Source organism: Syngnathus floridae, chromosome 2, assembly GCF_059516105.1.
Source record: "Syngnathus floridae isolate MCC-2025c chromosome 2, RoL_Sflo_1.0, whole genome shotgun sequence".
Taxonomy (NCBI): domain Eukaryota; kingdom Metazoa; phylum Chordata; class Actinopteri; order Syngnathiformes; family Syngnathidae; genus Syngnathus; species Syngnathus floridae.
The window spans coordinates 24,691,547-24,707,757 of record NC_142414.1 but is presented as its reverse complement, the minus strand read 5'-3'; the positions used below and the strand labels follow the sequence as shown (position 1 = coordinate 24,707,757).

Below are 16,211 nucleotides of genomic sequence, written 5' to 3'. Positions count from 1 at the left end.
GGCGAACTCCCAACTATTCGTTCACTCACATATTCGTTCGTTGGTGAACGGGAAATGCAATTCACGACTCGGAAGTTACGTCATTTTGTTCTTCGTTTTGTTTTACGGCAAGGTGGCACCAGCTTCAATGGGCATTACTGACACCTACTGGTTGAAGTCATATGAACTGAAAAAAGATCGAATCACTTTAGGAAGTGATTCGTTCACTGAAAAGATTAGTTCTTCTGAACCCATCGTTCACTTACGAGCCAACACTATCACTCACGAGCCAACACTAGGTGACTCGCTCACCCGCTTCAGGTGACGCTCTGCGAGGTCGGCAAGTCGGCTGTTGTATCAGACCTTCCCTGAGGTGAGTAGTGGAGTGACGTGCACTCTGTACGTGACCTCTACAATGAGCTTCCTCCCACGGGGAAGAGCTTCAGTCACTACGAATTTATCACACACAAAAATCGCAATATTTCTCGGTAACGGTGTCGTACTTTCAGTCAGGTGTTGCATCATTTTAGAGAAAACATTTCAATCTCACTTTCTGATAATCTAGCGGATTAAATTGACAAAAAAAGAAAGCAGCTAGTGACAAGTTTACAGTCAAATGTAACTACATAACTAACTGTTGCTTCAGACGTGAATAATATGAAAATTGCTGAGTGGTATCGATATGAAGTTGGTCACGTTTTATTAAAACAGGGTGCACCAGTGTTATTTAGCTTCAAGCTATTTTGCTTCGAGCGTCGTGTAAAATTGTGCACAATGTATCAAATAGAGCTCACATCCATTTGTGTGTCTGGATTTGTCACCTCCAATATGGCGGTCACACTGCCGTATCGAAGCAACTTGACTATGCGGTCAACGCGAGGTTTGTGTATATTTCTACTCCACGCCATCACGTTCAATGAGGTGTTGTAGTGTACTCAGTTGTATCTCTGTCCGGGACTGTATACTGTACTGTGATGTCCATATGTTATATGGTGGCAAACATCACGGAAACCGAAAAGGATTGGTTATCGGTCTGGTTGTCGCATTTCCCACAATGCCTATCAGCCTCAGCCTTTACTACATCTTAAAAAAAAACCACTCGACGTGATTTAGAGCAATCAAAGTCTGTGTAAACGTGGTTTGTTACCTCCTATATGACATCACGCACATAGTCCAGATTTACTTACAACACCGCAAGTAAAGTTGCTATGCGATTGTCTTTCTATTTGTACCGGCCGTTCCGCTGTATAGTCATCCGGGCATTTGGAAGGCTTGCACTCTGAGCTACAGGCAGGGAACATTGGTTTCTCACTCAATTGCTCAGGGGAAAGTCCCCGGACACAGAGCAGAAAGTGCACCGCGTAGAGCGGCTGACGGTACGACCGGCCACCTTGAGCGAAGACGTTCACATGGAACCGAGCTTGGCGTTGACGTACAGTCATTGTCACCCTATAACAGGAATGCAGGATTGCTAAACGCATTGACTCAACGGGGCTTAATCTCTGAATGCTCGTTTTTTTCATTATGAATGTGCTCAATATAATTTTTTAAAATGAGCCGTACAAAAATGAATAAAAAGTGAGTAAAGGAGTGTCGAATGGAAATTAAAAACACATCTTATCCTCATAAGCGAGGTTTATTATTACAACTTAGCAATCATTTACTAGACACAAATACAAATTTGCTTTGTTTTCAACATTTATTTTGAACTTGAAAACAATAAGCATTTTAAGATAGTTTTTAATGATCAAAAAGCAGTATATAGGATATACTTATAGTATATACTTACACAGGTATGACCCCCCTCCCTTTACCATAACTGTTAATTTAGTAAATATATCCTGCTAACTGTTAGCCAATAATAATGTCCTGGTTTTTGGGGAGAGGAGGGGGGTTACTACATGCTTCTTCTTGCCCAAGCAAGGTTCCTGGTGTTGGAGTAAATAGAAACACCCTTGTCAAGTTTACTTATATAGCCCTTAATCACAGTCAAGTCTCAGAAGGCTTCACATGGCCAAAATTCACAATTATTCTCAACATCCCCTGATCTTAACACCTAGGAGGGCAAGGAAAAACTCACAAAACCCTAACTGGGGAAAAATAAGAAACCTTGAGAAGGGATGGTAGGATGCGCCTTCCAGGATGACCAATCTGCAATGGATGCAGTGGACAACGTTGAACACACAATATAAAACAATCCAAAGAAAAAGTAGAATGAACCCTTGTGACATGCCCTTTACTTACTGTCCTCAACATGAAATAAAGTTGAGATGCCATATGTTTAAGAGCTATTAAAAACTTTCATGGAAAGCCAGTTCGGACCGGCATTGACAAAATATTTGATAACATATCATTGGATTTCTTTGATTTGTTTTCGTAATGTGAACTCGAAAGTGATTGAGTTTAATTATGTATTCAATCTACTTGAAGCACTTTGTGAAAACCTGTGATAAATGAACATTAAAACACAAAAGTGGGAGGAGAGTAGTCTGAATTGGGTTCTGGAGTCGTGCTCCACCTCATCCATCGAACTCATATGCCAGCCGCGAGACGTTCCAAGCCAAGCGTGCGACACATCCACTAGATACGCTGCGTAAGAGCGCCCTCTAGCTTCTCCTGCTAGATCGCACGGTGACCATTAATTTCTGGTGACTCGCTCACCCGCATCAGGTGACGCCCTGCAAGGACGACGATTGGCTCTTATCTCAGACCTTCCCCGAGGTGATTGGTGGAGTGACGAGCACTCAGCACGTGACCTCTACAATGAGCTTCCTCCCACGGAAGTGTCATAGCTATCCGCATGAGTATATGACAGGCGTGTGGCGCAATACATTTCAGCAACGGTGTCATCATGGTCGCATGAGACTTCGTCGTGTATATATTTATCATTCTTGTGATTGAAAATCATTTTTTCTTGCTTGTTTCTCCTTTTAGGTCCGTGTGTCATGTTTTTCCAGCTGAAATTCGTACAAACGATGGAGTCATGAATGACAAAGTGCATGCTGGGAATTCACAATTCCCCTTCTATCCCATGAGTTTAAAGACATAATAATAATAATAATAATAATAATAATAATAATACAATATATTCAAATATCCCTTGTAGAATTTTCACATTAGACATTCATGTTCTCAAACTGATACTATAGTAAACTTTAAATGAAAGGTAATAAAAGTTGAAATTTAATTTAGGAATATGGCATTCCAAGAAATAATACTCGTAAAAACAAGCCTTCTTTATGTCTGCTGGAAAAATGCATAAACAAATTCCTGTGACATGACAATGTAATAGATGGATAGATTATTATTTAGTTACAATTATTTATTTACCATATATACTATTAATTTCGTATGTAGTTATTTTACTTTACTCATTTATTTTACTGTTGTTCTTTCAGATTATATCAAAAGTTGAGTTTTAAAGGAATTCTACTTTCCTCAAAATTCAGGGACACTAAGATCCAACAACTTTTTTGTTATACCAACACACATTTCCACATGTATACAATAAATACAATCCCAAGGGTCCCAGGTTTTCCCAGTAAGTCGCCTGACGTGTGAAACCAAAGATAAAACAAGAGCACAAGACAAAATATGAAAAAGAGATGACATGCATATTCAAGGTTTGAATCTGCAAAGATGCAAGGCAGCAAAGGTGTGGCTGTAACACGCATGCACGCACGCACACACACACACACACACACACACGCACGCACGCACGCACGCACGCACGCACACACACACACTCACACACACATAAACTGCGAGCGTCTGGATTATCGAGCACAAATAGATTAAAGCGTCACGTGCCTGCTAGTAACCCCGCTCCACACACCCAACCTACCCCCACCCTCAATATCCATGCCCTCCCCCAACATTTAGTGGGATTGTGTGCTACCGCAGCATCACAAGGTGGAGTGCAGGCGGGTGAAAGAGGGAGACGCAGAGAGGATCAGGGTCAGATGGAGTCTAGTTAGCTAGGGTGATGTGCACTGTGTGTTCACATGAGTGAGCGACAACAAACAAGGGAGGGAGCGAGCACTGTGGAGAGCGTGTGTTTGTAGGCGTATATGTGACAGAGAGGGAGGAAAGCCAGACAGGAGGCGGAAGAGGACGCCAAAGCAAGAAAGAACGAAAGGGCATCAATATAAAACAAGGGGACCATATTAAGAAGAAATAATGGCCGAGCCAGAGCTGAAATTACGGAGCAGCCGGGAAAGCGTTGCCAAGGAGAAGATGGGAGGTAAATACACACACACCATAACACAAAATACACTCCTTCATACGGCGCAGGGCTGCATTAATACATGCGAGCTGACGCAATGTTGCAAGGGGAGGTTTTTGCCTCAGGGAGGTATGTGGATATTTGAGGTGACAGGTGAATGCTGTGTGCAAACGTGTGCTTCATTTGCATTCAACTGAACTCCACTTTGTTCCTCCTCTGAGCTCCTTTTAATACACACAATATTTATATGATGACCAGTGTTGTTTCTCGATCTGTAAATATGTGCACAAAAGATGCTTTGAATCATTTGTGAGGGCCATTAGTTGGGTCACAACTATTCCATGTTTCTTCACAAGATGATTCTTAAAGAGATGGCAGATCATACAGGTCTTCCCAATTTTTACGCACAGTACTTATATGAACAAATGTGTGATGTTGGACATTTAACACAGAGCAAGCAAACAACATTAAATTTAGGTTTATATAACGTGGGAAGTACTGTAGGTCTTTCTGTTACAAGGCACATAGCAGTGCCTAGTAAAAATCACCCCAAAAAGCTTTTTATATAGAACTACTATTGTATACCTCCAATGGAATCTCTGCTCTGTATGAAGTATGAAATACAGATTAGAAAGAAAAAAAACAGTATCATCTGTCCCCTGCCCTTGTTACTAATGCTTTTGCTAGTCAAGGTAGTTGGTACCATCTTCTAATCTTGGTTCTTCATATTTTCACATAACCAGAAGCAGACCCAGCCCAAGGTGGCGAGATCATTGAAAAAGTTTCTCCGTCCACCCCCATGGGCGCTGCCCCCTCAAGCCCATCCGACCCACCGGCTGGCAAAGGGCAGAAGATTGAACTCAAGCGCAGCATCACACTCTTCAACGGCGTGGGCATGATCATTGGCACCATCATCGGCTCGGGCATCTTTGTCACGCCAACGGGCGTTGTGAAAGAAACAGGCTCGGCCGGACTCTCTTTGATCATCTGGTCCGTCTGCGGGGTGATCTCCACCATGGGGGCGCTTTGCTACGCCGAGCTTGGCACCACCATCACCAAGTCCGGCGGCGACTACACTTACATCCTGGAGGTGTACGGCGAGCTGGCCGCCTTCCTTAAACTGTGGGTGGAGATGCTAATCATCCGGCCATCATCGCAGTATGTGGTGTCGCTGGTGTTTGCCACGTACCTCCTTAAACCCATCTACCCCAGCTGTAGTGTGCCCGACAGTGCAGCCAAGCTCATCGCCTGCCTCTGTCTCAGTGAGTACTTTAGCAAGCATAGGGAAGCAAGAGTACTCACACACTGTTCAATACCTGTGTAAAAAAGGCTGGTTAAGTAGAAGTAAGAGTAAGTAAAAGTAAATATATATATATATATATATTTCTGCCCTCATTCATCCCCACCATAGATTAACAATAGCTATTTGAATAATATGGCAAAGTAAAAAAAACACCTTTCTGCAGTATGCCATTTAACGTTCTACTTATGTTATGAAGTGAAGGAGAAAAAATACAAAATGATCTAATGATAATGACTGAAGAAAAAAAAAATTGATTTTGCGTATGTATCGTATTAGTCCGTTTTGTTTGTCAGATTGTTTTTCTGCCTTATAAGACCTCAAGAGCTTTATCATTTAAGAGCTCAACCACAGCTGCCTATTTTTCAAAGTAAGGGGTAGGAAGTACTATAAATATAGGGAGTCAAGTAAAAAGTGAAATAAAAACTCAATAGAAGCATGTTATAACTAGTTGTAACTGTAGCATCGACGGTCTCTCATCGCTTCTCCACCTCTTGCAGCCGCTCTGACCTTTGTCAACTGCATCAGTGTGAGAGCCGCCACCAAGGTCCAAGACTTGTTCACTATCTCCAAGCTGCTCGCATTGATAATCATCATTCTCTTTGGCTTCATACAAATCTTCAGAGGTGAGTCCCAGAACAACAATTAGCCTTAGTCACATTATTTACAGGTATAGCAGAACACAGATTTGACTATTTAAAGTAACATTTAATAGGAGAATTATATCATGCTTAACCATTAATGCAAGTGCAGTTTACAAAGAAGACAACTACCAATAAAATTAATAAAAAAAAGTTTGTAGGAAGACTGCCTGTTACTCAATTTCTTGTGTACACTGTGTTGCTGCTTTTACCATGATTGTCCCCGTATTGTACTAAGCAGGAAGTATAGAGACCTAAAATACATATTTTTGTGAAAGTAGAAGGAAGGCGGACAGTGATGATGATGCAAGGCCATGATGGGGACTAATCTCGTTTGACCACAGCCACGAGTCAGCGTGTGCTCATGTGCATGGTGATGAGTGCTGCTTGGATGAGCAGTGCTGAATTCACGATTGAATGACTGAGCAATGAATGAGCAGTTAATCGCTTATGTCAGAGCAAGTCTCATTTTATTTATAAGTGCTGGTTGCAAAAAGGATGACATATAACTTTAACAATGAACCATGCTTAAAAACAAGGCGCCATTAATGTCAACAGAGCAAATGTTGACTTCTCCATGGCTACGTCTATTGTCTCCAAGAGATAAAATGAAGTTGAGTATTAAGTATAAAACTTTTTCCTGTGGAGTGAATATGTCATTTATAACTACTATTTTGGTAATATTAAGTCATATCCACTGGAGCCCCATTCACAAAAGAATAATACACGGCACAAGGCAGGCAAACAGTATGGGCGCCACTCTGGCCTCACTACATCTGCTCCTCGCTCGCCCTTATTTCCAAGGCCACACCCACAAGTAATGTGCTCTACACTGTGTTGCTATGGTGACAACTTAGCGAAGCTTGTCGGCTGCTGTCGCATGCACACACTGAGGCCTTTCAGAGAACCCAAAAGAAAGGACAGAATGTGATGGTCATGCACGTGCGCTGTCGTCCTCATTACCATCTGAAGCAGGGAGGTTTAGGCGGGAATTGGAACCAAACGTACACGTATTGCCTTTACATTGTGTATGCTTTAGGCTTAGTGATAACCACAATGGGCACACACCAACAGATGGCTCACAAAATGAGATGCCCACATAAGAATCGGCAATCTATCATCCGTCACAGGATGAAGAGAATATTTAATGTACAGTATCTACGAGATGATTAGTCTGTATAACCCTTAATGGAGATTCACACTGAATCAAATACAAACATCTTCATCTTCTGTGTGTGTGTGCGTACGTGTGTGTGTGCAGGTGATGTTCCCTACCTGATGCCCGAAAACGCCTTTGAAGGCAGCAAAATGGGTGTTGACAATATAGTCTTGGCCCTGTACAGTGGTTTGTTTGCTTTTGGAGGCTGGTGAGTCATTTTGTAACAGAATTACTGATTAGAAATGGAAACAGTTCCACTTAGTGTCTTGCCTGTGTGCATTCACTGGCCACAGTGTTCGGTGCACCTGCACGAATCTATCTGTACAAAGAGAATGGTGACCAGCTCTGATCGATACTTTTAGTTTTATGGATTACACAAAACAATGAACGTTTAGTTAACCTTCCATCAAATTCGAGCATCAAAAAAAAAAAAATTAATGCTTTAAATTGAAAAGAATGTGTTTTCTTTGTTGTCTTCTCAGGAATTACCTGAATTACGTAACCGAGGAGATGATCAATCCAGAGAGGTGACTTAAATGTGATGGAGGTTGTTTTGAGGAGGGTTTTCCTGTTAGTATTTGCCAATAGCATGACTTCACTTAGAGCTGAAAAAGCATGCTTGTCATTTCTTATCTGCATGATGCACAATGTAAATTGTTGCATAAACAAACAAAATATTATACTTAATGTCAAATGTACATGAAAAATTGGCATTTCTTATCTTGTTACTGCTTAATTATCATAAAATAAGATTAGGACGTTCATGAAAAGAATCTGACATTATTTCCTCATCCTTTAACTGTGTTCTAAAGAAATATTGACTTTCCAGAGCAAACTGACTCTTTTAAAAAACAACTTTTTTTCTCAGATTACAAATGTGTAAATTCAGGTTTATTATGCCCTTTATGCAAGAACTGGATTTTTTTACAATATAAAAAAAAACAAAAACCCATCACACCCATCTTGATAACCTTTTTTGTTTTCTTATGTTACAATATACATTCTTTCTGATTTCTGATTTTATTCTCACAATATTTGGACTTTTCTTCAACTATCTGACTTTTTCTCAGACTATAATAACTTTACTCGATGCAGGATTGCACCTTCTTGTTCTCATAAATGACAGTTTTTTTCCGTGTGTGCTGTTAAGATATGAACACTGTCTCTTCTTCAACCTAGAAACCTGCCCCTGTCAATCATCATCTCCATGCCCATTGTCACGGTTGTCTACATCCTGACCAACTTGGCCTACTTCACAACCATTTCCCCTCAAGACATGGTTGAGTCGGAAGCAGTCGCCGTGGTGAGTTCTTGCCCATACAATAACTGTTGCCTCGTTGCCCTGAATTCACATAACTGCTGTCGGCGTGTTGCCTTGTTATTTTAAAAATATAACCTGTGGGCTGTGGCTGTATGCAGAGCTTTGGAGAGTACCATCTAGGTGTCATGTCTTGGCTCATTCCAGTGTTTGTGGGGCTGTCTTGTTTTGGAGCCGTAAATGGATCCCTGTTTACTTCAGCACGGTAAAATGAAAATGTGCTTTTGAATTCATTGGTATTATTGTTGGTATTATTTGAGAGTAAAGCCTTCATGGAAAGTTGTCTGAAAGTGCCCAAAACTTAATGTGATGTGCAATCAAATGCTTCTATCAACTGCCTGACTGTTAGTGCTAGCACACTTGATATAGGCCCAACGGATCATGTTAGAAAATAAATAAATGTAACCCATACCATTTGTTCCAGTTTGTTCTATGCTGGAGCCCGTGAGGGTCAGCTTCCTGCCGCTCTGGGACTGGTCCACACAGACCTTTTCACACCGGTGCCATCCCTCATCTTCACAGTAAGAACAGCTAGGATAACAGCACTGCTTATGTGCTTTTCAAGTCATAACAATCCCAATTATGTGGAATTTGGCCCATGGAAAGGTCGAAGGGTAAAGGCCAAACACCTGCTCTGGAAACATACACACATCGTCAAGATGTAGGTTTAGCCACGGGACCCTCGTTCTGTTGTCACTGCACTGGCTCTGTTCATTTTAGTACAAAATAGACACTTCCAGAGTCTCAATGAATGACTGGGCTCTAATGTATTTGTGGATATGACGTCATGTGATTGTCCTGTCAAGTCACTGTGGTTTGCTTACTGCCTTTTACTTACTGCCTTTACATAAAATAAAAAAATAAAAGGTGGTAGAGCCTTGCTGTCCGCTCCCCCCAAACTGCCCTATTTATCTGCCGCTATAAGTGGTAGTTCTAAACATAATTCCTTTGGCAGGCCAATGAGTGAAATTAGTTTCTTTGGATTCGTCAGATTTGTTCTGAAATATAAAATGTTTCACTATTTTATACAAGTTAGTAATTATTCCATACCTATATGAATCATTCCCCCTGATCCTGTTGTATGCAGTTTTTACTTAAATGCCCTAAAAGTCTGCAAGCTATAACTATATCACCCAATTTGAGTGTCATCATGTGTGACTGTACATACACTTCTGTCAATCTAACTCTGAAATAAAAGCTTTAAGTGTATATGCACAACAGGGACTTTCTCAAGGGGCTTCAGGCGCGGTGCAGGTCAGAACCATGCACCCCACACAGTAAGAGTCCAAACGAAGCCTGCTTGAGCAAGCACAGGGCAACAGCGTGAAGAGGAAAAACTCCCTTAAATAAAGAAACCTTGAAAAGAATCAAGCCTCAGTATGGGGCAGCCATCTGCCTCGAAAGCTTGAGTTGAGATAGACTGGTCGAGGACAGGGACAGTAGAGAGAAGGACTGAATGGAGGAATTGCAGCAGGGATACGGATGCAGTAGTTGTATTAGCAATAACAATTCTATGATGATGAGCAGTTGTGACAGTGTGACAAACAAACAAACCAAACAGAAAAAAAAAAAAAATCACTTCCTTATGTCCAATTTTACAAGACTAACCTGATCTTATCCATGTTTTGTCTCTACTCCCAGTGTCTGCTCTCCATGTTTTACGCCATATCCCAGGACATCTTTTCTGTCATCAACCTGTTCAGCTTCTTCACTTGGCTTTGTGTCGGCATGGCCATCGCTGGGATGCTCTGGCTCCGATTTAGAAAGCCTGACCTCAGAAGGCCAATAAAGGTACGGTGGTTGTGAGAGCGCTCTCAACTTGACACATCTAGACTTCAAACAGACAGAGTGACATGAAAACCGAGAAGTCAACTTGTTTAAAACCAGGTCAAAATACGCCATGCTTTAAATCTAACCTTCCTGCAGTGATATGAATAAATATAGTTCACTCATCTCTGTGTTTGTACGAGGTTGTCAAATACTTGTGCTCTGGCTAGTGCTTTCTTCTCTTAATGACCGCATATTTGCTACAAGTTGCCTTTAGCTTGTATTGTCTCTTTGTTTGTGTGCTGACTTTCATCTTTGCTCACAGACAAATTGTCTTTCAGGCTATTTTTTCATGAAATGAGTTGTGCATTTGTCCTCTTGTTTGCGAGGGAACTGTTGATGACCAAGCCACTCAATATATTTTTTTTCATTGATTAAAAACAAAAACTTCTAACATTGGGATAATGCAGTCAATTGATAATCAAAACAAGTAATGTGGCCTTTTAATGAGAACCGGTTAAGTAGGAAATTTTACTTTTAAAACTTTCAACAGTAATGTAGTAAAATTCACGATAGAGCAGGGCTATTTGATCCATCAAACATCTCTAATCATATTTGAAATGGCGTGCCAACTACTATTCAGCCGTGCCGCCTCAGGCCCACCACACATGAAGGCAAAATGACATTGAAATGGCGGGATTGCTGAGAGCCATGTTACTGTTTAATTCAAACAACTTGCTTTTTTGGTCATAACAAGTGGCTTTACGTGTTTTTGTTCCCTTGGCACAGATCTGGCTCTTTATCCCTGTGACTTTTGTCCTGGGCTGCATCTTCATGATCATCGTTTCCTTCTGGGCAGCCCCCATCGAGTGCCTGATAGGCTGCGGCATCATTCTCACGGGGATCCCGGCCTACCTGCTGGGCTACAAGTGGAAGAAGCCACGTGTGGTCAAGAAGATGCTTGGTGAGTTGGTATTGTTTTGGAATCAAATGAAAACAATGAGATTTGTCCAGCCCTAAGTTGGGAGGCATCGGTGACACTTTGTTATGAGATTGTGGGAAGATTTCACTTGGTTTGGAGATTGGTACCATCAAACACGGAGTGTCGTCTACTAACAATGTAGTTCAGATGAACACAATATGCGTTTTAAGATCAGGATGAAATGCAATGAAGCATTCCATGATATGTTTAGAAACACAATGAAAATGAACTTCCTCCGCTTGCTAAGGGAGGCAAAGTTTCATAGAGAACTAAAATATTTTTCTAGGAACTGACTGTGACAGCTCTTTGAAAAAGAATACGCAATATTTCAATGCTGTGTGACAATGAGTCATCTTATTTGCACTTAGCAATCCCAAAGTTTCTTATAGCTTATTTACTCATGACAACCATGTGCTGTCCCTCCTCAGAAATATTCACGATGTTTTGTCAGAAGATATTCCTGGCCGTCCCCGAGGAGAAGCGCGATGAATCTGAGGCACCTGAGTAATGCCGAATGAGGGCTCTCAACAGCCCATGGCTCAACATTTTGTTTACTTGAACATTTGTAATTTATGTGGCAGTTGGCTTTTTGTTGTTGTAGAGCTTTGCAATCATGGTCAAGGAGGGTTTACATGAATGTATCACTTGAGGTCCAAGTGTGTGTCGGCTAAAACAACTTGCTTCAAATGCGCATCACTAATTGTATTCATTGTAGTGGCCTAAAAATGTATCCGGGTATGTTTCAGTGTTGCTGCTCTCACACAAATTTAGTACAACTGCCACAAAATGAAGGCGAAAAACAGTATTTTATCTCTCTTCTCCGTAAAATGATGGCCAACTGTAGCCGTGTCAGCTATGTTTGTAACGCTACAGCGCTTGAACATTTTAATATGGCCTTCTACAACATTTTTATGACAGCATGTTCAGAATGTTTTCTTTAGATAAACTAAAAGCACACAAAAAAGTCGTATGAATAGAATAATACAACTAATCAGAATCATAAAGAAAGCCCTTAGCCGACAAGTAAACATTACTAATATAATTTAGTTCAGAATGTTTTCTTTAGATAAACTAAAAACACGCAAAAAAGTCTTAGTATGAATAGAATAATACAACTAATCAGAATCATAAAGAAACCCCTTAGACAACAATTAAACGTTACTAATATAATTTATGTGATGATACGTTTCCATATTTTTAGTTTTGTATCCATTTGTACATGAAGCACAAACTATACAGTGAAATGAAATGTGTGTGCTTGTGTGCTGATGTTGTGCTATCTTTCTTCACTGTAAGGTTCTCTTGAAAAGGGCAAAACCACTAGGGATGGGCATCTAAATGAAATGGAAAAAAGCATATAGTTTACTTTTTTTTTTATGTTCCTGAGATGGCTTTTTGTTAGGTTCAGTGAAGACAGTGGTTCTTAACCTTATTGGAGGTACTGAACCCCACCAGTTTTATATGTGCATTCACCAAACCCCTCTTTAATGAAAAAAAAAATTTTTTTTTCAAATTCTAGACATCAATGTTTATTACTGGTGCACAAAATGATCCATGCATGAACATCCCCTTGCTCAAAGAACATAACCAACACAATGCATGTACTCAAAACAAATTATATACCTGCAAATCAGTGTGACTTTGCGAGACCAGTTCAAATGTGCGCCGTCACAAAATTACACAATAAATCAGGTGTGTTCCGACCTCTGCAGTGGAGGCTCTTCCGAACCCCTGAGACCGACTCACTGAACCCCTAGGCTTCAATCGAACCCAGGTTAAGAACCACTGCTCTAAATTGTCCATAGGAGCGATTGTGAGTGTTCACGGTTGTTTGTCTGTATGTGATTGACTGGCAACCAGTCCAGGTTGGACCCAAACCCCAGTCCAGCCTACCTGATACTACGAGGACAAACGCTATGAAAATAAATAAAAGGATGGTTACAGCTGAGCGGTGGAATAATGAAAAAAATAATTTGCCACAATCAATCAATGAATTATGCCCATCCCAAGTGATGATGCTGGATAAGAGGATCTAAGGCTTTACAAAGACTTGCATCACTGTCAGTCTGTAGTGGCTGCACATACTGTTGCCAGTGTCACTGTCGTATTTGTATTTTCAATCACATGGACCATTACATGTGTGATGAGCAACCCAACTGAGCTGAGCCCCAATGGACTCGAGTGGGATCAGGTTTTCATTACATGTTTTTGTTTTTCTTGCCCACCTCCCAAAGAAAAGCCAGGTGGCTTGAAAACAACATTCTGCTCATAGTCTCATATGGTTGCCTGCTGAATGTTAGAATACAGTACAGGTGCAGCTCAGTAAATAAAATGTATTGGTAAGTTTAGTTTATTTCAGTAGTTTAATTCAAAAAGTGTAACTTTGGTAGATTCACAACGTACTATGAAATATTTCATGATTTTGTTGATGATATGATTACAGCTAACAAACACCCTCAAATCTACCAATTTACCAAGAAACTGGAATAGTACGACACCAAGTATGCAGGAGTCGACTGTAGTAGTTTTAATTTGTAATTGTCATTAGTGATGAAAATGAAGCTTCAAATTTGCTTCATGAACCAGTTATTTGATTTTTTTTTTATTCCGCAGAAAGGGGGTTAGAAGATGGCAAGTTAGTATGCTTTCAGTGCAAAGTTGCCATCTAAAAATAGTAAAAAACTTTAAAAATTCAACTGATTCATGAAGCAACTTTGAAGCTTCATTTCCCCATCATTAAACATGGCATAAGAAACAATTCAGGTAATTTTAAATACTGAAATTAAGACTGAAACTGACTGACGACCAGTCCAGGGGCTTGACTCCAGCACTCTAATTCTAATTCTAGTGAGGATAAGTGGTATAGAAAATGGATGGAAATTAGGGTTGTAAATGGCCTGATTCAGTGCAAAGTTGAACAGAGTGCCATCTAAAAATAGTAAAAAACTTTAAAAATTCAACTGATTCATGAAGCAACTTTGAAGCTTCATTTCCCCATCATTAAACATGGCATAAGAAACAATTCAGGTAATTTTAAATACTGACTCCAGCACTCTAATTCTAATTCTAGTGAGGATAAGTGGTATAGAAAATGGATGGAAATTAGGGTTGTAAATGGCCTGATTTTTTTTTATTCCTTTGTATATTTGTTTTAATAAATCTGAATAATATACATTATGATTTTCACTTTTTGAATTGAAATATTGAAATAAATGAACTTCTGACCGATATTCGAGGCATATTTATGAGCATTGAACATAGATATTCATCTAGTTCAAAACAAAAGAAAGTGGATCATTGATGTGAACACAGAAAAACACTGCCAGCCTTCATTTTTGGACCCTGGATAATAATAAACACAATAGACAGAAGGGTGAAGCAAATTGGATGACCCCCCCAAAAAACCTGTAAATTACTGACTGTCTACTGAAAGGTTTCTGCAAGCAACCCCCATCAAAACTGCCTTTGATTATTTCATCAAATGTAATTGAAAATGGCTATGTCAGTTTCAGTCCAACTGTTGTGTGGCAGTGACCATGGCAGGTACATGTGACAATAAAGCTATTTTTGTTCAGCATTTGTGTTTTATTGAGCATTTACAGACATTGCAGCTATATAAATATGGAGGGTACAATAGCTTTCTTGTCTTATTACTTGCATGTTTGTGCCTGTCTACTGCCGTCACACGAAGTCGTCATATCCGCCTGAGGCGGAAATGAAAGGGTCTGATGGTGGCTGATGGAAGCAGTGCTACTACAATATGAAAGATAGGTCAAAGGACAGGCAATATTCTCTCTATATGAACAAAGACTATTATCAGAGTTGATGAATTATAATGTTAAAGGTTTGAAGCTTGTATGTTACTGGTAGCAGGAGCCAATAATTTAATACAAGCAAATGAAAAGCAGCATGTAAAACTGGAATTTCTGCATTGAAGATACACCGCACTTCAAATACGAATATTAGTGAACATGGAAGGGATTGGGGCAGAAAACAGTGATAACAGCATTTGGACAGGCCAGATAGAGCTGTGCAAATAATAGAAATATAACTAGAATTTCGATTATCACACTCCACGATTACAACATTGGCATAATCAGGAGAAAAATAAAATGTGCAATAATATCCAGTGCACTGTTACAAGGAAACCATACTTGAATTAATACATTTGCACCTATTTTTATTTTGAAACAACTATTTTATTCATTATGTTTGGTCCAAAGGGAATTAAATTATAGTGCTTCAAAGAAATGTATCTTTTTTATAGGTAAAAATTGAGATACAGACTAAGCTTCTCCGACTCCAGAGGAGTCAGTGCGTCACCAGTCATGAACTCCACCGGACGTTATTTGGGTGAGCGTGAATGGCAACCAGTCCAGCGTGTATCTATTGTTTAGCCCCCATTTCACCAGCAGGTCGTGCCAAAGCATTCTAAACTAAATCCAGCCATTCCTTATACGCCACGCATTGGTTTGCCGGCAGGTGGCGATATGGGTTTTAAAGGAAACACTTTTTTCACGGCACTTTCAGGCCAATTAAATTTTCGTTTCATGCTACGCACTATTTTACCAGTAGATGGCGACAAAAGAACGTGACAATTTTGCTGCCCTTGTGGAGTCATTTCACAATATGCTGTGCGCTATAAAAACATTTTATCTTTCTCATTTTGTTTTTTGGCCATTAAAGCACATCCGACTTCATCTATAAAAAAAATTGAAAAGTAGTTGTAATCATGAATATCACTTTTAAGTATATTTGGGACACTTTTTTGTAACCCGTGAAAAACTGTTGCAAATGATTTACGAGAGAAGTGAAAAAAACAATGGAATATAAAAATAAT

The 16,211-nt window shown here is 40.0% G+C and overlaps 1 protein-coding gene, 1 long non-coding RNA gene and 3 other non-coding genes across 6 annotated transcripts; 2 read left to right on the top strand and 3 right to left on the bottom strand.

Moving 5' to 3' along the window:
- Positions 1-156: 156 nt before the first annotated feature.
- Positions 157-410, bottom strand: LOC148402729 (Nuclear RNase P). Its single transcript, XR_015857326.1, has one exon.
- Positions 258-14,945, top strand: LOC148402725 (large neutral amino acids transporter small subunit 1-like). 2 transcript variants are annotated; one of them, XM_088366558.1, is made up of 12 exons: positions 270-352; positions 2,914-4,222; positions 4,948-5,466; positions 6,005-6,130; positions 7,407-7,512; positions 7,787-7,831; positions 8,484-8,607; positions 8,724-8,827; positions 9,047-9,143; positions 10,264-10,413; positions 11,179-11,353; positions 11,800-14,945. In XM_088366558.1, the coding sequence occupies exons 2-12, from the start codon at positions 4,159-4,161 to the stop codon at positions 11,877-11,879; spliced, it is 1,590 nt and encodes a 529-aa protein (XP_088222684.1). In that variant the 5' UTR covers positions 270-352; positions 2,914-4,158; the 3' UTR covers positions 11,880-14,945. The 2 variants fall into 2 exon arrangements, with proteins under 2 accessions (XP_088222676.1, XP_088222684.1); XM_088366550.1 differs by having other exon boundaries at positions 258-4,222.
- On the top strand, positions 1,237-1,490 carry LOC148402728 (RNase MRP). Its single transcript, XR_015857339.1, has one exon.
- On the bottom strand, positions 2,453-2,758 carry LOC148402727 (Nuclear RNase P). Its single transcript, XR_015857340.1, has one exon.
- On the bottom strand, positions 4,801-10,661 carry LOC148402726 (uncharacterized). The gene is made up of 3 exons (XR_015855328.1): positions 10,539-10,661; positions 10,231-10,455; positions 4,801-5,520 (listed from the first exon to the last, which is right to left on the bottom strand). It is a non-coding gene; the product is annotated as an uncharacterized LOC148402726 (long non-coding RNA).
- Positions 14,946-16,211: the final 1,266 nt, after the last annotated feature.